Genomic DNA, 22,657 nt, shown 5'->3' on the forward strand with positions numbered 1-22,657 from the left:
ATTGGTAAACCGTGTGATCTCACAAGCTGTGAACCAACTCTGCAAGGATTATGGGTGATCTTCACTTTAGTATTGTGGCAAAGGCACCTGGATGACATTGGAGAACCTGGTTTTGCTTGTCATATGGTGACTAGACTAATGTCACACAATAAATTCATGTAGGGGTGCAGTGATCATCTTGACACCACAGGTTGGTCACAGAGTTTTATACCATTGTGCAGTAAAGCAAAAAAATACCATAAAATTTTGTTTTAGCCCCATATTTTACATTTTCTCACTGGGAAATATGTGAAAATGGCACCAAGATGTGTCCCACAAGTTCTGCTAAATGTAGAAATACCCTATATATGGCTGTACCGTTAGCCATACGGTGAGACTCTGGAGGGACAGATCTCTATTTCCCTGCTGTACCGCAGATTTTCCTAGAATAGTTTGTGGACTCCATATAGAGCCCCTAAGTGCTCAAAGAGCTGAATCCCCGTTCAGATGACCCCATTTCGGAAATCATAACCCTTTGGGAATTTATCTACAGATGTAGTGACAATTTTGTGTCCATGTGTGTTTTCCAGAAAAAAGCAGCAGTGGATGTTACTGAGTGAAAATTGTGAGATGCCGTTGTAGGGACCAGAACATTGTAGTGACCAGTACGGTGTAGTGACCAGTACATTGGGCCTAACTCATTCTTCTGGAGACATGCACCCATAAATTAGGCAGGCTCTCATTGCTACAGAAATACCAAACATGTGGACGCTAAATGTGGTTTAGGCAAACTGTGGGGCTCAGAAGGGAGAGGGAAATTTGGATTTGGGAGTGCTGAATTTGCTGAATTTCTTTTGGGGGGGGTGAGGAGCCATTTTGCTATTCCAGAGCCTTTGTGCTACCAGTAACATGGAAGCCCACTATATTTCTATTGGCATATGATGGACCTGAGTGGGGACTTTTTTTTGTGGATTGAGTTGGCTCTTTTATTTTGAACATTTTAGACATTGTATGGGATTTTGAGTTCACATTTATCCTGTGCTCTACGCTGATCAGTTACTTTGGGGTTTCCATCTTAAGCTTCAAGAGATGTGATTCAGATGAAACCCCCAAAGGATCCATTGACTATAACAAGGCAGCAGAGTTACCTCTGTTTCACTTGGACTTTTTTTTTCAGAATGCACAAAAAGTGTGGAGGACCAGTGCCTCCATCTGCCTCATTATAGGGAATCTACCACCGTGAGTTCTGTCTGAATCACTATTTCAGAGATTTACACAGAAACCCCCGTGTAAATGTTCATCGCAGACCGCAGGATAAATATTCACAGAACCTTACTGCTATCTTTGGGAGATACAGTGAGCAAAACAGCAGGTGAACAATTGTGTATTTATTTTTTACACCGTTCTTTGTGCAATATAAGTAATTAGACGACTTAATTCTTCAAACAGCAATGAAGGACAGCATCCAATCCGGGTGAAATATTCACAAAGAAAATCCTTTATTATGCCAGATAAAATGCGACGTTTCGACCACATAGGTCTTTTTTTCGACCACATAGGTCTTTTTCAAATGCTTGAAAAAGACCTATGTGGTCGAAACGTCGCATTTTATCTGGCATAATAAAGGATTTTCTTTGTGAATATTTCACCTGGATTGGATGCTGTCCTTCATTGCTGTTTGGGTATGTACATTTTCCACAGGGTCCAGTGGAATTAGGACTTGCATCACCATATCTGATGTGCTGTTGCCTTTTTTTTATAAAATTTTTGGACTTTATTCTTCAGGTTGGTGCAATTACAGCAATACCAGATTTACCGTACATCTGTTTTTTCTGGTTGGCTGTTGTCACACACTAAAACTAGTTTTTGCATCGCCATATTTTGAGAGCTATAATTTTTCTATATTTCGGTCGACATGGTTGTGACGGCTTGTTTTTGGATGACTAGTTGACATTTTTATTGGTACCATTTTTGGACACATGACGTTTATTGATCGCTTTTTGCTCCAATTTTAGGGAAGCAGAGTGAACAAGAACCAGCAATTCAGGATTTGCTTTTTTTATATTTCGCATGTGATAAAATTGATAAGGCAGCTTTACCAATTTGGGTCAGCACAATTACAGCAATTCCGCACTTTGTATAGCTTTTTTATGCTTTGCGCTTTTACACAAGAAAAACTTTTATAGAAAAAATAATTATTTTTCCATCACTTTATTCTGAGAGCTAGAACTGTTTTATTTTTCCACTGATATAACTGTATGGCGGCTTGTTTTTTGAGGGACCAGATTACGTTTTAAACTATTCCATTTTCAGTTACATTTATTTTTTTGTTCTAGTTTTATTCCACTTTTTGTTTAGCTGGATGATAACTCATCATTTTTACCTCGCTTTTTTATTTCCTTATTTTGTATTGTTCACTAAAGGGGTTAACTAGTGTGACAGTGTTTATAGGTCTGGTCGTTCTGGATGCGGTGATAACAAATATGTGTACTTATTTTTTTTTTCATAAAAATATTTCTGCAAGTGTGTATATACAGTACAGACCAAAAGTTTGGACACACCTTCTCATTTAAAGATTTTTCTGTATTTTCATGACTATGAAAATTGTACATTCACACTGAAGGCATCAAAACTCTGAAATAAAACATGTGGAATTATATACGGTACTTAACACGCCCCCCCGGAAGAAGAACTTATCGAAAGGCGCGTAGGGGTTACTACTGGTCTTGCTTGTGCTTGCAGAGGTAAATATGATCTGGTGATTGTGCTGTAGTTCAACTTAAAACCGCTAACATTGCATGTGCTAAGGCAGTTGTTTGGGAGTTTCTATTTAGGTCTGGGTATCACAAAATTAATTATCTGTGCATTTGCAATATTGATCCTTAAAACTATGTGTACTACTGCAATTAGCCATATATATTTTTTGCACATTGGCACTTTAGTATAAGGTTGTGTCTTTCTTTGGACAATTCATCAGACATATCGCCTATAAATTGGCATGACAATAGATATGGAATAAACTATATGTGGCTTACTTGAATATTTATTACCCATATTTATTACCTGTGTGTCAGCATTTAGGCTCTTGCACAAGTCACATGTGACTTGGATTGGAGGTACTTGCATATTTATGGGATTATGTATGTTAAATAATGAACTTTTATTCATTTGTTACAAATAAATTTTGAACTAAACATTCCGTGGCCTGTGTAATATCTTGGGGGGGGGGGGGGCTTTTGTGAATCATTAATGCCGAATGTGTTCTTTGGGAATTGATTAATGGACTAATATGTATAAAAATTAATGATAAACTTAACTGGAGCAGCCAGTGGCAGGCAGTGGCTGCCAAGGCAAACAGGATCATGGGGTGCAATTAAAAGAGGTCTGGATACACATGATGAGAGCATTATACTGCCTCTGTACAAATCCCTAGTTTGACCGCACATGGAGTACTGTGTCCAGTTTTGGGCACCGGTGCTCAGGAAGGATATAATTGAACTAGAGCGAGTACAAAGGAGGGCAACAAAATTAAAAAGGGGATGGGGCAACTACAATACCCAGAGAGATTAGCAAAATTAGGATTATTTAGTCTATAAAAAAGACGACTGAGGGGCAATCTACTAACCATGTATAAGTATATAAGGGGACAATACAAATATCTTGCTGAGGATCTGTTTATACCAAGGAATGTGATGGTCACAAGGGGGCATTCTCTGCGTCTGGAGGAGAGAACGTTTTTACACCAACATAGAAGAGGATTCTTTACTGTTAGGGCAGTGAGAATCTGGAATTTCTTGCCTGAGGAGGTGGTGATGGCGAACTCAGTCGAGGGGTTCAAGAGAGGCCTGGATGTCTTCCTGGAGCGTAACAATATTGTATCTTCAGTTATTAGGTTCTGTAGAAGGACGTAGATCTGGGGATTTATTTTGATGGAATATAGGCTGAACTGGATGGACAAATGTCTTTTTTTGACCTTGCCAACTATGTTACTATGTAAAATATAAAAATAATTAACCCGAGTTGTAAACACCGTGAACAAATAAAATCAGGAAAGGCAATATTATAGTTTTTTGGTTTGCAGCAATACCAAAAAATGCTGTAACAAGCTAGCAAAACATCATATCTAGCCCAAAATGGTATCAATAAAAACCTTGCCTCATCCCCCAAAAAAAAGTGCTCCCACAGATTCATCGACCCAAAAATGAAAACGTTACTGGTCTTAGGAAATGGCGATGTCACCACAATTTTTTTTTTTTTTCAAGCTTCTGATTTTTTTCACCATTTGAAATAATAAAAAAAAAAACTGAACATGTTTGGAATTGCCGTAATCGTACTGATTCAATCAATTCTCTAAAAACAATGTCAGAACTGTGTTACATAAAATGCACGGAAATTGGCCGCGGCGCGAAGGGCTTAGAATACTACAGAAAATATTATAGAGAAAACATGTGTGATTTACTATTAAAGGTATCTAAGATATTATTTCTAGTCACATTCACTTTCTTTACTTTTTTTTTCTTATTACCAGACTACGTTTTTAACCAGCGTGTAACAATTGGCTGAACAAATAATTTACTGCTCTTTGCTAAAATATTTGCATGCAAAAATCCATCAAAGTAAAACCAAAAGGGTTGGGGATCACATTCCATAAAAAATCTACTTTTATTGATTCTGCTTGATGGTTCAGCAATGATGAAATAATGTTCATCATTCACAAGATCGATAAAGCCACTGACTGAACTTAAAAGGTTGTAAACTGTGCACACATTATGCTTCGCTGCTCGGTACAGTGATTGGGAGCATTGGTCAAGTGGATGATGGACATTTTATTATGTCCGGACAGAACTGCCCCCCCCATGGTGAATGGGGGGGGGGGGTCCCTGAACCGGTAGGGGGATTGAATCTATTGTTATTATTTCAATACATTTATTGCCCCAATACCATTTTAATAGTCCTAGACAACCACCTAAAACTCTACACTTCCCTTACAGTGCAATTTAGGAACAACATAACAAATAGAAATATACATGTCCCGGGTTCCAAAAGAAATTGACACATGCCAAATTATAGTTGCAAAAGTCATTATTTACTTTTAACGACGGCAATAGTTTATAACTTTGCAAACTTTCCCTTCAGCCAGTCCATTTCACACCTTGTAGTTTATCTGATGACAGCACCTATCACATAAATGCATTCTCAATACAGACAAATCTTTTTCTGAGAAATCTTAACCGCTGTAAAGTAGATTAGAAAGGTTGCAATTTTTCAGTCTACTATATTGAAATTGTATAAATGGTAATCTCTGCTTTTATAGTTTGTGATGCTTTTTAAAAATGTATTACCTGTAAATCATTTCTATAGCGATTGTTAAAGTGATTTTTTGATCTTCTAAAACATGCAGAAAGTACTGAATATGGTTATCCAGTCTAAAGGTACTGTCACACTAGACGATATCGCTAGCGATCCGTGACTACGTCCTGGCTAGCGATATCGTCCAGTGTGACAGGCAGCAGCGATCAGGCCCCTGCTGTGCTGTCGCTGGTCGGGGAAGAAAGTCCAGAACTTTGTTTCGTCGCTGGACTCCCCGCAGACATCGCTAAATCCGTGTGTGTGACACCGATTCAGCGATGTCTTCGCTGGTAACCAGGGTAAACATCGGGTTACTAAGCGCAGGGCCGCGTTTAGTAACCCGATGTTTACCCTGGTTACCATCGTTAAAGTAAAAAAAAACAAACGCTACATACTTACCTACCGCTGTCTGTCCCCGGCGCTGTGCTTCTCTGCTCTGGCTGTGAGCACAGCGGCCGGAAAGCAGAGCGGTGACGTCACCGCTCTGCTTTCCGGCTGCCCGGCGCTCACAGCCAGAGCAGAGAAGCAAAGCGCCGGGGACAGACAGCGGTAGGTAAGTATGAAGCGTTTGGTTTTTTTTTTACTGTAAGGATGGTAACCAGGGTAAACATCGGGTTACTAAGCGCGGCCCTGCGCTTAGTTACCCGATGTTTACCCTGGTTACCGGGGACCTCGGGATCGTTGGTCGCTGGAGAGCTGTCTGTGTGACAGCTCTCCAGCGACCAAGCAGCGACGCTGCAGCGATCCGGATCGTTGTCGGTATCGCTGCAGTGTCGCTTAGTGTGACGGTACCTTAAGATGTGCACACTGTTACAACCCCGCTTTATGTGTACTGGGGGGCAGTTACGTGACCACATGTATACTTTCTGTCACTTTCCAACTAGACTCTCCACTGTTTCTCAATAGTCTAACATGAGTCTAGTTGGCATGTGATTGCTAGTATGCAAACTGCATATATGTGGTCACTTGACTGCCCACCATCATGGCAAATACAATGGAATCTTGACAGTGTGCACATTGGTAAATGTGACAGTGTGCACATTGTAATGATTCGGCAGTTTGTAGTCAATCAAAATGTTACCTTCATCGGACATCGCAGTTGGCAAAGTCTTGAAGATATGCATCCAGCCGCACAGTGTGTGGTCCCACCCTTTTGGCCCATTTATACTAACGGATTTCTGGGTAGCCCGAGTGCCGAATGACTACATTAAGTCGATTACACAGGCCGATGATCAAATATGAAAGCAGGAGATGGCTAATATGATTGTTCTGTTCACATATTCCGTATTTTTTGGACTATAAGACGCACAGGACCATAAGATGCACCTAAGTATTACAGGAGGATATTAGGAAAAAAAATTGAAACAAAAATTGTGGTAAATTCTGTACTTAATATCCCCTATTCTGGTATATATGGTCCCGCCATCCCCATCCTGATACACATGGCCCCCTCATCCCTGTCCTGCTATGCGTGGCCCCCCTCATCCCTACCCTGGTAAGCATGGCCTGCTCATCCCTATCCTAGTATCCATGGCTACCTCATCCCTCTCCTGGCATGCATGGTCCTCTTCCCCATCCTGGTATGCATACCTCCTCATCCCTAGCCTGGTATGTATGCCCCCCTTAGCTCTAGCCTGATAGGCATGGCCCCCTCATTCCTATCCTGGTAGGAATGGTCCCCCTCATCACTATCCTGACAGGAATGATCGCCCTCGTACCTCTTCTCGTATGCACAGCCCCCATCTTGTCCTAGCGTGCATATCCCCATCCCTATTCTGGTATGCAGGGCCCTATCCTTAACCTGGTATGATTGGCCCCCTTCCCGGTACTGGTATGCATGGCCCCATCCTTATCCTGGTATGATTGGCCCCCACCCATATCCTGGTATGTGTGGCCCCATTAGAAAAAATTGAAAAAAACAAACCATTATACCGTACTTACCTTGCCGGCGCTCCCTCTCAGCGTCTTGTTTCGGTGCCAGCAGCTGCTTTATGCTTGTAAGCAGCACATGGCAGGGACATCATGCGCTTCTTGTAATCTGTAGGGCTGCTGCCGGAATACTCAGTGCTCTGCATGTCGGGACTGCATGTGCAGTGCGCAGAAAAGTGAGTATTCTTTGAAATTTAATAGCGAGCACAGTGTCAGCCGGAGCCTTCCTGCAGCTACTTGGCTTGGAATGCAGTGAATATTCATTCCCTTTAGTAGCGGCACATGTGAGTAATGACTGGTCTTCATTCTCTGCCATTATTCACTAAGAGCTACCCAGCCTGCCATGCAGTATCTCTTTTGCTGCCTATGAAGCAGTGTGTTGCTGTTGAGATGACTTTGTGCTCTGCATTGGCAGAGACTGAAATTACAAAACTCCTTGTATAAACATTACGCTGGGGGCTTTGTCATCTCTGTCGTTGTCTATGCAGAGCAAAATGGCTGATTACACCCCTCAAACTATACATCTGCTGTAGACACTCTATTGGTAAGTGATAAATCCTACTGAATTTAAGCTATTAGCAAAATATTTTCAAAGTTTAAAAACCTTACCATATAGCCTGTGCAAATTTACCGAAATGGATTCTTGTCACTAGGTTTGTGCTGCGTCATCTGACCGCAGCATGACTCCAGTGACTTAATGTGCCGCTTGCTGTAGTTGTCATATAAACCTCTGTTATATCTGTTTTAGAGCTACCAGCTCTCTCAATTTTGAGCTATGGCTGATAGCTTTAAATCTGCACTGTGCGTAGGCAAAAAGCTGCCAATCAGTGGGTGAGGGCGGGGATAGACACAACTCATGAATATGAAGCGCTAGGTAGCTGCAGTTCTACTAGTCCTCTCAGAGATCATCTACTGCTGATAACTAATGGGAATGGAAATGTGTTTTATTATTAAAACTACAGCAGCAGCCCAGTAACGATAGCTTTAGGCTATGTGCACACGTATGAAAAGTGGTGCAGAATTTTCAGCACAAAATCCTCATCTCCTGGCAGAATCCGCAGCTGTGGATTTGCAGCGGTTTTTATGCGGATTTTGTGTGGATTTGCCGCGGAATTGATGTGGATTTTTTGCAGATTTTCTGCAGTTTTTGCCACTGCGGTTTTCTATCATGGAGGGGTTTAGAAACGCTGCAGATCCGCACAAAAGAAGTGACATGCACTTCTTTTAAATCCGCAGCAATTCCGCACTGATTTTTTCCTCACCATCTGCACACTTTTTTTTTTTTTTACATTGATTTACATTGTACTGTAAATCACAGTGCGGTCCTGCAGCGTTTCTGCGCGGAAAAATCCGTTGCGGATCCGCACCAAATCCGCATCGTGTGCACATAGCCTTAAGGTACATTCAGACCTGCGGTAAATGATTGCCCATGGCTACATATCATATAATAACCTGTTTAGACAGACTGACCGCACTTTTGATCAGTACTAGAGTACAGTTGTAACTGCAATCATGGTCTCTACCCCTACATTATGTTGCAAAACCCTAATGTTGGGTTTACACATACAAAGTTCTAACAAAAAATGTTTTTTAAAAGCATATTGCCATGTTAAATATTTATGGCATTTCAACAGGATATGTGTGCGTATTAAATGAAATAGCCACCTACCACAATCCATTTCTTTCTTGATCGTATTGTGTTTCAAATTGTAATCCAATGTGCAAAAAAGATTATGTATTTTCCCCTTCTCTTTTTCTCTGGAGGAATTAATCGTATATTCCCTTTTTGCTCCCACGTCCTGAATATATGAACAATAGTTTTGCTGAAAATGTGCAGGGGCTTAGACTCGGCTGCTCCGTCTGCAGTTGACACCGAATATAACCGTGCCCCTTTAGCTAGGCTGCCCCCTTTAAGCACTAAATGGGCCATTGAGAAAACTGTAGTTTAAAAAGAAAAAAAATCAATATGCCAGTCAATATGCAATACTCCTGCAAAAACAAAAGCCATTGCACATTAAGTGAAAGCAATTTACCTTCAGCTAATATTTTTCTCGTTCACTTCGTGCATTAGTATTTCACTTCCCAAATACAGAGCTGCTCGTTTATTGCGCAGTTGTAAATGAACATTGAAGAATTGCTCGTTCTGTTTGTCAGGTAAGGAATAGAGTCTGCACCAGCAGATAAACAAATGCAGGCAAGTTTGTCATACCTCGTCCCTGGTAAAAGGACATCTACTCTACGATAAGGCTTCCATTAACGGCTAGCCTGCGGCTACAAGGAGACGTTACATTTTACTGCACTCTTATTTTCTGTAACCAAAAGTAGTGACCTATATTCGGACTGAAATGAGTGTAAATGCTTTGTGGTTTCTCATGGGTATGTGGCCCTGACCCTCCAGGGCATGAAGTGTAATTATACAAAGCGTTGCAGGAGGAATTCTGGGAATCGGATCTGTTGGCTTTTCTTCTGGTTTCTAGTGATGCATACACCTCCACAGTTTATTCCAGAAGGGTACCGCATGCTGTTATTTGTGATAGGAGCAAGTTACTGCTGAAATAAATCCAAATGTTTGCATTGTGATGTCTCTAAATTGTGATGTGATGCTTTTCTGAACTGTGGACATAAAGATTTGGCAAATAAATGGTTCAATGGCAATGAAGTAGAGGTGCTGGGATGCCCTCACAGTCCCCAGACCGCAATTCTATTGACCACTTGTGGGTAGAGTTGAGGAAAAAGCTGTATACATACCCAAGTGAGTCGACCAGTATTCACCAACTTTGGGAACCTATGGAAGAGACATGCTTGTATCTGATCGAGAGCATGCACAAAAGGATTCAGGCAGTGGTGAAAGCTAAAAGTGGATTTACAAAATACTAACAAAACAATAAAAATTACAATTTAGATTTTTAAGAGCAAAACGGTAACAATGCAGTGACATGTCAAGAATCTGTCTAACTAATCATATGCTAAATATTTGCCATTCAAATTTACTTATGAGATATCCAAGATGATTGTCTATAAAATGATGCTAGTCTAAAGGCCCCTTCACATTAAGCGACGCTGCAGCGATACCGACAACGATCCGGATCGCTGCAGCGTCGCTGTGTGGTCGCTGGAGAGCTGTCACACAGACAGCTCTCCAGTGACCAACGATCCCGAAGTCCCTGGGTAACCAGGGTAAACATCGGGTTACTAAGCGCAGGGCCGCGCTTAGTAACCCGATGTTTACCCTGGTTACCAGCGTAAAAGTAAAAAAAAAACAAACACTACATACTTACCTACCGCTGTCTGTCCCCGGCGCTCAGCTTCTCTGCACTCCTCCTGTACTGGCTGTGAGCACAGCGGCCGGACGCTCACAGCCAGTACAGGAAGAGTGCAGAGCACAGCGCCGGGGACAGACAGCGGTAGGTAAGTATGTAGTGTTTTTTTTTTTTTTACTTTTACGCTGGTAACCAGGGTAAACATCGGGTTACTAAGCGCGGACCTGCGCTTAGTTACCCGATGTTTACCCTGGTTACCAGTGAAGACATCGCTGGATCGGTGTCACACACGCCAATCCAGCGATGTCCACAGGAGATCCAGCGACGAAATAAAGTTCTGGACTTTGTTCAGCGACCAACGATCTCCCGGCAGGGGCCTGATCGTTGGTCGCTGTCACACAGAACGATTTCCTTAACGATATCGTTGCTACGTCACAAAAAGCAACAATATCGTTAACGATATCGTTATGTGTGAAGGTACCTTTAGTAGTGGATAAAGATGCCTAACAAACAGGCAATGCCCACACGCGTTGCGGCTCTGAGCGAACAATGCAACCCCTAGAGACTCGAACATATTACCCCAGCACGCCCAATATAATCAGATAACACACTCGGAGCACATTAGCTCATCACTAATTGTTACTCATCAGTGTAGTTGCCATAGGTGACGCTCGCACGTTCAGTATTTGGTGAGTTTTTTTACCTCACTTTCTATAAGCCAAAACCAGGAGTGGAACAATCAGAGGAAAAGTTTAATAGAAACACTTCATCACTTCTGTATTTATCACCCACTACTATTTTTACTTACTAATACTGGTATAAAATACTGACCAAATACAGATTGTATGCACGTGGCCTGGAATCACCAGAAAATGGGCAAATGGGTTGATGATGCCATAAAATAATAAAAGCAGGAGTTACCGTACTTACCTGCTAAATCCCCTGCCAGTAATTGGCAGCATAAAAACCAGGTTTAAATAATATTGACCTTTTTCGTATTACACATTCATTTCATAAAACCAAAAGCAGTATTCATAGCCATATTAAAGTAACGTGAGCACTGACATTTCAAATGTAAGGATTGTAGATACATGTATAAATGCTCTACAGTTTACTCTAATTTTCTCTTGAGGACAATAGTTAAGACTTTGTGTCCCATTACACGGACATGTTGCATCTCCTACTTTCTCTGAGGAGAAACGGTAACCTGACAGGAGGGAACGACAAACTCTGTTAGAAACCGACATCTCACATAGCAGTTGATTAACAGCCAACTTCCACTGATACGCAGCTAAAAGATGGCTGCCAATCAGCACGGCATCGCCAGTCACAATCCGTCGACATAGCAGGTCAATAGAAGTAGGAAAGTCACTGCCTGAGGTTGGAGAGATCTCCACAAGGCAGAACAGGCAAGTAGTTAGCCATTACCTGCCTGTAAGATCTTAGGAGAAAATAGGAGAAAAAACCTAAGTCCCGGATGACCCCTTTAACTGATACATTAAGAGTCAATAGATAAAAAAAAAATGGTGCCAATATTACATTTGCTTCAGTAAGAAAAAGGGATGAGCAAAAACAGGATGCAACTGATATGACACTTGAGGAAAAAATCAGTCTGTTTCTCTCGGATGGTAAGACCACGTTAACACTTTTAGTATTTTACACCAGTATTTGTAAGTCAAAATCAGCTGTGGAACAATCAGAGGAAAAGTATAATTATTTTTCACCCACTCCTGGTTTTGACTTACAACTACTGAGGTAAAATCCTGAAAAAACATTGAAAGTCAAAACCAGGAGTGGGTGAAAAATACAGAAGTGGTGACGTGTTTCTATTATAGTTTTCCTCTGATTTGTCCACATTTGATTTTGACTTACAAATACTGATGTCAAATACTGACCAAATACTGATCGTGTGAATGTGGCCTTATACTCACATGGATGTATGAGTGTAGCCTGAGGCTGGATTATCCCTTACGTGTTCCATGGTTCTTACTCGGACTGTAATACCCAGACTTTCTGTGGGTCTCCTAATCAGAACTTGAGAGCCTCTTATAAGCCTAAGAGCTTGTCACATTTTGGTGAGGAGACCTGCAGTCACTCAGTGCACACAGATGTGTGAATCTGGCCTTAGAGGTAGATGAACCACTAACCATGATCTTAACTGCAGGATCCATGTCCTGGATCCGCATTGCGGGAAAAAAACCGCAGCATGTTCCTTAATTTTGCGGAATTTTGGTTTTGCGGCTATATAATTGTAATGGGACGCTCCGGAAAAAAACGTGAGAAAAACGCCAGCGGATTTCCTGCAAAAGGAGTTCGGTTTTGCTCAGGAAAATTCTGCAAACATTCTGCAATGTGGGCACATAGCCTTAGTATTGTAAGGGTATTTGCACACGTTGCAGATTTTGCTGCGGATCCGCAGAGGTTTTGACTTTGCGGATTCGCAGCTGTTTTCCCTGAGTTTACAGTACCATGTAAACCTATGGAAAACAAAATCCGCAGTGCACATGCTGCGGAAAAAAATGCGCGGAAACGTTACGTTGTTTATTCTGCAGCATGTCAATTCTTTGTGCGGATTCCAAAGCGGTTTACACCTTCTCCATAATAGGAATCCGCAGGTGTAAAACCGCAGCTGGAATCCGCACAAAAACCGCAGAAAATCCGCGGTAAATCCGTAGTAAATCTGCAGGTACAACGCAGTGCTTTTTACCTGCGGATTTCTCAAAACAGGAAAGGAAAAATCCGCAGCGGTTCCATCTACATGTGCACATACCCTAAATATGTTTTCCAAGAATGATTTACGGACAATAGACCATAGTAAGCCAAAACAACAATTGCACAGAAATATTACCCTTTGGGTCTTTTTCACAGGCTACGGTGCTGAGCTTTGGGGAAAGGCTGAAATAGCAGAGCTCACTTGACAATTTTCGACATATTTGTGCAAAATATTTAAAAATAAAAAACTATATACTACTCGGGGTTCTACTCTGAACGCCAGCTTTCAAAGAGCAGTCTTATTTTCATAGTGAATCTATTTCATACTTCATCTAAAGTATTCAAGACATTCTAGCCGGCTGTTTAGGAATTTTATATTTGATTTATAAGCCATCATTACAATGGAAGAAAATTCACTTTCAGCAGCCCATGCATTGCTTACATAACAAAAGGAGCATTCAATTCTCAGTTCTGTTTTCCTCTATCATAAGTCTTCACTTTAGAAATAATTGATGAGGTAGAGATAGACTGTCATTCCTTCAAAGCTAGGATATTACAGAGTAGATCTGTATTACTGTGCTGCGGCTTCATCGCCCCCATTTTACACATATCTAAGCACTTCTTCTTAGTATATCCAATGCACAAGGTGCAAGAAGTTCCTGCTGTTTCACTTTTGTAGTTTTGTAGTTTGCCGCTATTAACATCCCTTATTTTGTCCTTCTTTCTGTAGGATGAAGATCAGTTTCCTTCTCATGTGTCCACTTGTCCTCACAATCACAAGAGATTGTATTTGTGGTAAGTAACAAACAAAAAATTAGTTTTTTTTGCCTATTAGGCTGCCGTCACACTAGCAGTATTTGGTCAGTATTTTACATCAGTATTTCTCAGCCAAAACCAGGAGTGGGTGATAAATGCAGAAGTGGTTCATATGTTTCTATTATACTTTTCATCTAAGGGTATGTGCACACGATGCGGAAAACGCTGCGGATCCGCAGCAGTTTCCCATGAGTTTATGTAAACAAAAAACGCTGTGCACATGCTGCAGAAAAAAACGCGCGGAAATGCAGCGGTTTACATTCCACAGCATGTCACGTCTTTCTGCGGATTCCGCAGCGGTTTTACAGCTGCTCCTATAGAAAACCGCAGTTGTAAAACCGCAGTGAAATCCGCAGAAAAACCGTGGTAAATCCGCGATAAATCCGCAGCAAAAACGCAGCGTTTTTGCCCTGCAGATTTATCAAATCCGCTGCGGAAAAATCCACAGTGGATTATTATACGTGTGCACATAGTCTAATTGTTTCACTCCTGGTTTTGGCTTACAAATACTGATGTGAAATACTGACCGAATACTGCTAGTGTGACGGCAGCCTTATCCTTAGAGTTCACCCACATCTGTGTATATAAAAAGCTGAGAATCTCAGCCGGAAAAGTCTGCGAGTGTCACGCGTATTTTTTCTCACCATTCGTATGACATTCATAGGAAATCCGTATGCAATGAGTTTTTAACATCAGCTTTTACATACAGTAATTCTGTCATTTTAATCTTGTTTTCGATGTAATAAAACAAGGGAATAGCATCCCCATACAGGTGACAATCCAGCGCTGTCGGCTGTACACTGTAGCTGACAACTTGCTGTATCAGCCAAGATCAATATTGGCTCCGTCCTTATCTGTTTAACCCCTTAGATGCTGCTGTCAATAGTGACTACATCATATAAATGGTTAACAGAGTGTGGGGGCTTCTTCTTTAACCCCATCGGAACACTAAGATCATGATTGTGTGGTCCTGATATTTACCATGGCATGTCACAGCCAAATAATGGCCTTAGAGTCTGACGTCTGTAACAACGTGTTCAGAAGTTACCAACATGTAGGTGGTAAAAATACACTTTTTCATTCCTGTCATGCCACTTTGCATTCATTCCTGAACAGCACCTGAAGGCTTAATAAAGTACCGGACAGAAGGGTTGCTGTTTTAAAAATGGTATAACTTTTGGAGGTTTTTCAATATTTAGAACCCCCAAAGTCACTTAAAACCTGGATAGATCCTTTAAAAATAAAAATGTTGTAAATTTCCTTGAAAAAACATGAAAAATTACTTCTAAATACTAAGCTAACAAAGTAAAATAACATTTTTGTCAAACTTCACATATTTTTTATAAATAAACACAAAACTTATCGACCTAAATTTGCCGTTATCATAAATTACAATGTGCCACGAAAAACAGTCTCATTGGGATTTGTTGAAGCATTCCAGAGTTATTACCACATAAAGGGACACTGACCAGATTTTAAAAATTTGTCCCAGTCACTAAAGGGTTAATACAGATATGGATAGATAGTAAGTGTTAAAAATATCGCGCTAAAAATGCCATGCTAAAAAGGATTGGTTAAAACTAAAAATTCCACTACTTACAAACGAGAGTGTGTGGATAAACATATTAAAGGTAAATCCCTGACCAGCAGGCCGCAGTCAGGGATTAAGGTATATTAAACCTTCCTTGTAAGGGTTTGATAACTAAAGAATAACAACCTGGTTCATATATAATCCATTTCGCATACCTTTAAGATGCTGCATAAAGATGCCCTGTTGTCCACAGCGTGATGACTCTGGAATGCGTGGTTCCTGTGCCGCTCGTAAAGCAGAGCGTGCAGTGCGGAGGAAGTGCCTTAAGGTGCAGAGCCAGAGGTGCCCCGGCCGGTAGCGTCCCTGATTACACGAGGAGAAAAGAAAGATGGCCGATGCTGCTCGGCCGCTCGACCTAGAAGTAACGTCACTTATCTTACGGAAACACAGGGGAGTCAGATTCAACCAACGTGTTTCGAGGTGGTTCGCACCTCTTCAAAATGATCGTCTTGATGGCTGCGGCGCCTGTGCTATAGCATGATCGGATCTATAACATCCATATATTCATTTTATTTAGTGACATAAATTTCTTGAGGGGAAAAAAAACCCATTTCTTTCTCAAAATGGCGCTGGCGTGCCTGCACAATAGCATCTATGAAGATGCTTCAGGACACAGTGTTTTGTCCCAAAGCTTTTTTTTTAATTTGGCTTTTCAATTATTTTTTTTTTGCCGTGATTTTGTCGTCATTTTCGCCAATAGTGTTTCCTATTACCTTGTTATATAAAGCAGAAGTCACGTACAGAATGGTCAGGTCACTTGTTTTCATTGCTTCAAGTCTTTGTAAATCTGGAGCGGTTAAAAGAAGCTCAAACGACTGAACATCTACACAGATAGTCATTTTTACAGTGCTGTGTATTCGGTGATGTCTTCAGGTGAGTATGACGTACTTTTTCAGGAGGGCTATGGGGCGTACTCGCCTGAAAAAGATGGAATGTTGACATACCCATATTCAGCAGTGAGTTGCCTCTAACAGCAGCTGGTGGGCTGTGCTCCACCCACTGCTGTTAACCTGTTAAATGTCGCTGTCTATCTCTGACTGTGGCATTTAGTGCGCAACTAGATGATGGTGCCATTCTAAGAACCCAATGGCTTCCCCTGTGATGTGATAGTGGAGTGCCGATGAGTTGCTATGATCCCTGTGCCTTCCATGATGGTAGCTGTTTTTCATAGGACACCATAATTTTTACTATATACTGTAATACTACGGTATTCTTGTATATAGAATAAATAAGCAATAATAATAAATTATCACAGGTTCAAGTCCTATAAGGGCACTATAAAATTCAGTAACTAAAAGAATAAACATATTTGGGATCATTGCATTCATAAAAGTGATTTATCAAAATGTAAAATTAATTAACCCGATTGGCAAATGGAATAATGATAAAAACATTGAACGGCTAGAATGACAGTTTTTCAGTTGCGGCAACATAACAAAAAAATACGAATGTCGCAAAATGGTGTGAGTAAAAACATGACATCAGGAAGCTAAAAATATAGCTCCATCAACCAAAACATGAAAACATTATGGGTCCACTAAAAAATGGTGACAAAGTGACTTTTTCCTACAATTTTCCCTAAAAATGCTCACTACGTATATATAAAAAAGTACAAGTAGCTTGGTATTGCGGTAGTTGTACTGACCTGGAAAACCATATTTCTAGGGAATTTTACCTATATAATGAATGTTGTAAAAACAAAACTCCAAAAACATTTTCATAATTGCTTTTTTGTGAAATTTTACTGCTCTTAGATTTTTTTCCCCCATTTTCCACTTCATTGAATGGTAAATTTAATGGTGTCACTCAAAACAACTCATCTTCCAAAAAAGCAAGCCTATATGCCTATAGGGATGGAAAAATCTAAAAAGTTATGGCTCTTTAAAAAAGAAGACAAAAAAGCTAACAATTGCCAGGTTGGGAGAGGGTTGAAGACTATGTTCACCATTGCAAGATGTTTTTTATTCCAATGAATCTAAAGAAAAAAAAAATTGAAACCACTTTGCAAGTAATCTTAAAAGGAATCTGTCAGCATGATTTTTTCTCCAAAACTTTTCATATGCACACGTATCTCTTTCAAAAGCAAGTCCGGAAATACCTTTACATAAACAATCCGCTCCTGCATCAATGACAGATAAAAGTTTGACTCAATATACAAATGAGGGTGTAGATCTGAAGCCTTGGTCACTCCACCTCTATTCCCCACCCTTCTCCACCTCTCTTGCTTGTCTGACGATCCTCCTTGACTGAGAAATCTGTGTTTGATTTCGTATACAAATGAGGGTGTAGATCTGAAGCCTTGGTCACTCCACCTCTATTCCCCACCCTTCTCCACCTCTCTTGCTTGTCTGACGATCCTCCTTGACTGAGAAATCTGTGTTTGATTTCGTATACAAATGAGGGTGTAGATCTGAAGCCTTGGTCACTCCACCTCTATTCCCCATCCTTCTCCGCCTCTGATGCTTGTCTGACGCTCCTCCTTGACTGCGAAATCTGCGTTTGACTTACTATACAAATGAGGCTGTAGATCTGAAGTCTTGGTCACTCCACCTCTATTCCCTACCCTTCTCCGCCTCTCCTGCTTGTCTGACAGCTTCTTTGCCTGCAGTCACACAGTATAGAGGCTTTCAGTCAATCAGGAGAGGTGGCACTGGGTGGGGAATAGAGCTGGAGTTACAGATGCTCCAGATCTACAGCCTCATTTGAAAAACAATTCAAACACAAATTTCTCAGTAACGGAAGAACAGACTGACCATGTAAATGTGTTGCTGGACTGTGAAAGAGATACATGTGTGTATAGATACTTTGGGGGGTAAAATCCTGCTGACAGATTCCCTTTGATTAAAGGTTACAGCCTTTAAATTTTGTGACCTTAATTTTGTTCTTAACATGTTAAGGATTTACATAGCAGTATAACGGCTCTGTCCATGCGTTCTTGGGAAGACCATTCAGATGTACCGTATATTTAGGTGCTTTTTTCCCTAGTTACAGCTGCTCATTTTCAGTTGTGGAATTACCAAAACTGGGTGCAATCTGCTGAATTACAGCTTCAATATATAAAAAGGTTGTCTTGCTTTTGTATTACGGAGCTGCCGACCACTTAGAATGCCTTTAGGCTAGTAATTAGGGCATCGATTTCACTGCTATTATTCCGATTACTCTGCATACAGTACATGCTATTTTGTACCTTTTTGCAGCATGTGCCTAGTCTGGAATACACTTCTGGGTACTTAGAGGAGATAAGATTTAGCGACTGATAATGCTCTGAAGAATTATGTGCATTGTATTGAAATATATAACATTAGGGTCATGTTCACATGCTGATGATTCTCATGAAATCCCTGTTTCTTCAGAATCATTAGGTGGTCCCAATTGACTGTACTTTCTTCCCACATTTCAAAACCCTACTTAGATTAATTGGCTTCCCATTAACTTGGCTTTACATTAGCAGAATTAGATTAGAGGCCACTTGAAGATAGGAGTGATGTGCATCTATTGCCTTGACAACTTTGTGAAATATTTTAGTTCTATAATTGGAAAATAAGTATTCTAATCAATTGGTCTAACTGTAGTGCTGTTAAAGAGACCCTCAAGACTTATTTGCATCAGTACAGTGTATGGGTGGCAGTTACTTCATAATTATCGTTTTGACCATGGTGCTTTAATAATCTGCATTTTTATAATTGCGTTGCTCATGTTGTATAAGAAATAAATACAGTATGACTTGACTTCATGGTGACCCGCTGATAGATTTGTAGTTTATACAGTAACTAATGAGAGGAGGCAGAGATGCAAGAGGATGGAAGGAGCATCAGCCTGGACCAATGAAAAAATGGGACGCGTGTCTCGAGACTACCGCAGTGTACCTGCAGGCACTGTAGCTCAGGTGTAGTCACAGATCACAGCTCAACCTCAATGAAAAAAGAGCAAAGAATCCCCACCACTGCAACAAGGATTCACTGTGCCTCACACTCACCACAGCCACGTGCCATAAACGCCCCACAAGGATCGGGTGCTCAATCTGAGAAAAGTATGCAGGAAAATTCCAATGAAAGAAGAAAACTGAGATCACTCACCGTCCTAAAAATAATCATTTATTGCAACGGAAGAATCTTCAGCAGGGGAGAATGTGAATCGTGACCGTCGACGGCCGTTTCGCGCTGATGCGCTTCCACGGGTCCTACCCTTATGTAGGTATTAGAATGGCCAAGTCAAAGTCCAGACCTCAATCCAATCGAGAATCTGTGGAAAGAGCTGAAAACTGCTGTTCACAAACGATCTCCATCAAATCTCACTGAGCTCGAGCTGTTTGCCAAGGAAGAATGGGCAAGAATTTCAGTCTCTGGATGTACAAAACTGATAGAGACATACCCCAAGCGACTCGCAACTGTAATTGCAGCAAAAGGTGGCGTAACAAAGTATTAAGTTAAAAGGGCTGAATAACATTGCACGCCTCACTTTTCAGTTTTTGAATTTCCACAACAATTTTAAATAACCAATACATTTCATTCAACTTCACAATTGTGTTCCTTTTGTTGTTGATTCTTCACCAAAAATTTACATTTGGTATCTTTATGTTTGAAGCATGATATGTGGGAAAAGGTTGAAAAGTTCCAGGGAGCCGAATACTTTTCTCAAAGCACTGTATATAAGCCAAAAAAGAAAAATAGAAATCAGGTGTGTCGCGGGTAAAAAGTTACAGAATTATCTAAAAGCACACAACTTCCAAAAAGGACTAAAAAGGGGGAGAAGGAGACACCAGAGTACCACGTAATACCAGGGAGTACATAGCAAAAAAGATATACCTGTAGCTGAGGTCTTGGAGACAGATATCAGGCTAAATGAGATTAGCCTCATGGAAAATACACCATAAATCTTCAGTTGGTATATTGGGTATAGAAGGCGACATTAGACAGGTCTGACAGGATCTCTGTATGTAAATGCCTGTGCATCAATAAAGCAGCAAAACATGTAATAGCAGCATCTTAGAGAGTAGTCTAAAGGTAACTTATACCATAAACCCTCATTACAGAGAAGTGTCAGCATTATTGGTATACTAAAGGGTCCAGGGAAAACATTCAGAACAGTGAGGGTATGTGCATATGTACGTTCAGGATTTTTTGCAGAAATTTCCTGACAAAACCCGGACATTTCTGCCAGAAATCTGCATGCGTTTTTTATGCATGTTTTGCAAACTTTTTCACGTTTTTGGCACGTTTTTTCCCAATGCATTAAGGCTATGTGCACATGTTCAGGTTTTTCCGCTTTTTTTTCGCGATTTAAACGCATAAAAAACACATACACATGCATTCTATCACTTAGAATGCATTCTGCAATTTTTGTGCACATGATGCGATTTTTTTTCCGTGAAAAAAACGCATCGCGGTAAAAAAAAAACCAGCATGTTCTTTAATTTTGTGGATTTTTTGCGTTTTTCCCGCTATTTAATGCATTGGGAAAAAACACGAAAAAAACCGCATGTGGCTTTCTGGCAGAAATGCCTGGTTTTTGTCAGGAAATTTCTGCAAAAAATCCTGAACGTGTGCACATACCCTAAATAGCGGGAAAAACGTGAAAAATCCGCAAAATTAATGAAACATGCTGCTTTTTTTTTACCGCGATGCGTTTTTTTCACAGAAAAAAACACATCATGTGCACAAAAATTGCAGAATGCATTTTAAATGATAGGATGCATATGTATGCGTTTTTATCGCAAAAAAACCTGAACGTGTGCACATAGCCTTAACCCCATCCAGGCACAGTAAGGTTAGTATAGTGCAGGGAGAAGAATGCCAAGTAGTCATAGATTGGCATGGGCCACAAGGTGTAAAACACAATATTCCCATGAGCCTAATACAATAATGTATACAACCTAAGGATAGGCCGTCAATAAGGGCAGTCCCACACGTCCAGATAATTCCGGTACCGGAAAAATCGGTACCGGAATTATCCGTGTCCGTGTGCCCGTGCGTTTCTGTGGCACATCAGTGTTGCACACGTGTGGCGCCCGTGTGCCCACTGGGTACCACACGCACCGTGCAGGAGACACCACTAAAGTTTAGCGCTGTCCCCTGCATCTGGTGCTGAAGCGGCCATTCATATCTTCCCTGCAGCAGCGTTTAATGTAGAAAAGATATGAATATTCTTTTTTTTTTTGTTTCTCGTGTTTAAAATAATTATCCATGTGCCCACCCCCCTCCCACCCACTGTGCGCCTGTCCGCTGTTCTTAAAATATTCACCCGGCTCAATCGCTGGCTGGCGCTGCTTCCTGTCCTGGCCGCACCTTCTACTGTATGAGCGGTCACGTGGGGCCGCCGATTACAGTCATGAATATGCGGCTCCACCTACCATAGGGGTGGAGCCGCATATTCATTACTGTAAATGAGCGGCCCCACGTGACCGCTCATTTACAGTAATGAATATGCGGCTCCACCCTTATGGGAGGTGGAGCCGCATATTCATGACTGTAATCGGCGGCCCCACGTGACCGCTCATACAGTAGAAGGTGCTGCCAGGACAGGAAGCAGTACCAGCCAGCGAGGGATCCGGGTGAGTATTTAAATAACAGCGGGGGGGCGCACAGGGGATGAAAGGGGGGTGGGCACATGGATCTTTATGTTAAACACGATTATTCATATCTTCTCTACAGTAAACGCTGCTGCCGAGAAGATATGAATGGCGGCTTCAGCACCAGTGGGGGGGACAGCACTTAATGTAGCGCTGTCTCCTGCACGGCACACGGACTGCACACGGACAACGTCCGTGTGCGGTACGTGTTTTACACGAACCCATTGACTTTAATGGGTCCGTGTAATACGTGCGCTCCCACAAACACTGACATGTCTCCGTGTTTGGCACACGGAGACACGGCCCGCAAAAAATCAATGACATCTGCACAGATGCATTGATTTCAATGTGTCTACGTGTGTCAGTGGCTCCGGTACGTGAGGAAACTGTCACCTCACGTACCAGAGCCACTGACGTGTGAAACCGGTCTAATAAAGTAGTGACCAATCTCTT

The 22,657-nt window shown here is 41.3% G+C and overlaps 1 protein-coding gene across 3 annotated transcripts in view; it reads left to right on the forward strand.

Annotated features, from left to right (window-relative positions):
- The window catches only part of IL1RAP (interleukin 1 receptor accessory protein), a 332,383-nt gene that overhangs the window by 159,533 nt on the left and 150,193 nt on the right, over nucleotides 1–22,657 (forward strand). For all 3 annotated transcript variants that reach the window (XM_069727112.1, XM_069727114.1, XM_069727113.1), the window contains exon 2: nucleotides 13,960–14,024. In XM_069727112.1, the coding sequence (XP_069583213.1) occupies nucleotides 13,960–14,024 (65 nt within the window). The remainder of the gene's footprint in view (nucleotides 1–13,959; nucleotides 14,025–22,657) is intronic.

Source organism: Ranitomeya imitator, chromosome 5 (assembly GCF_032444005.1).
Source record: "Ranitomeya imitator isolate aRanImi1 chromosome 5, aRanImi1.pri, whole genome shotgun sequence".
NCBI classification, from domain to species: Eukaryota; Metazoa; Chordata; class Amphibia; order Anura; family Dendrobatidae; genus Ranitomeya; species Ranitomeya imitator.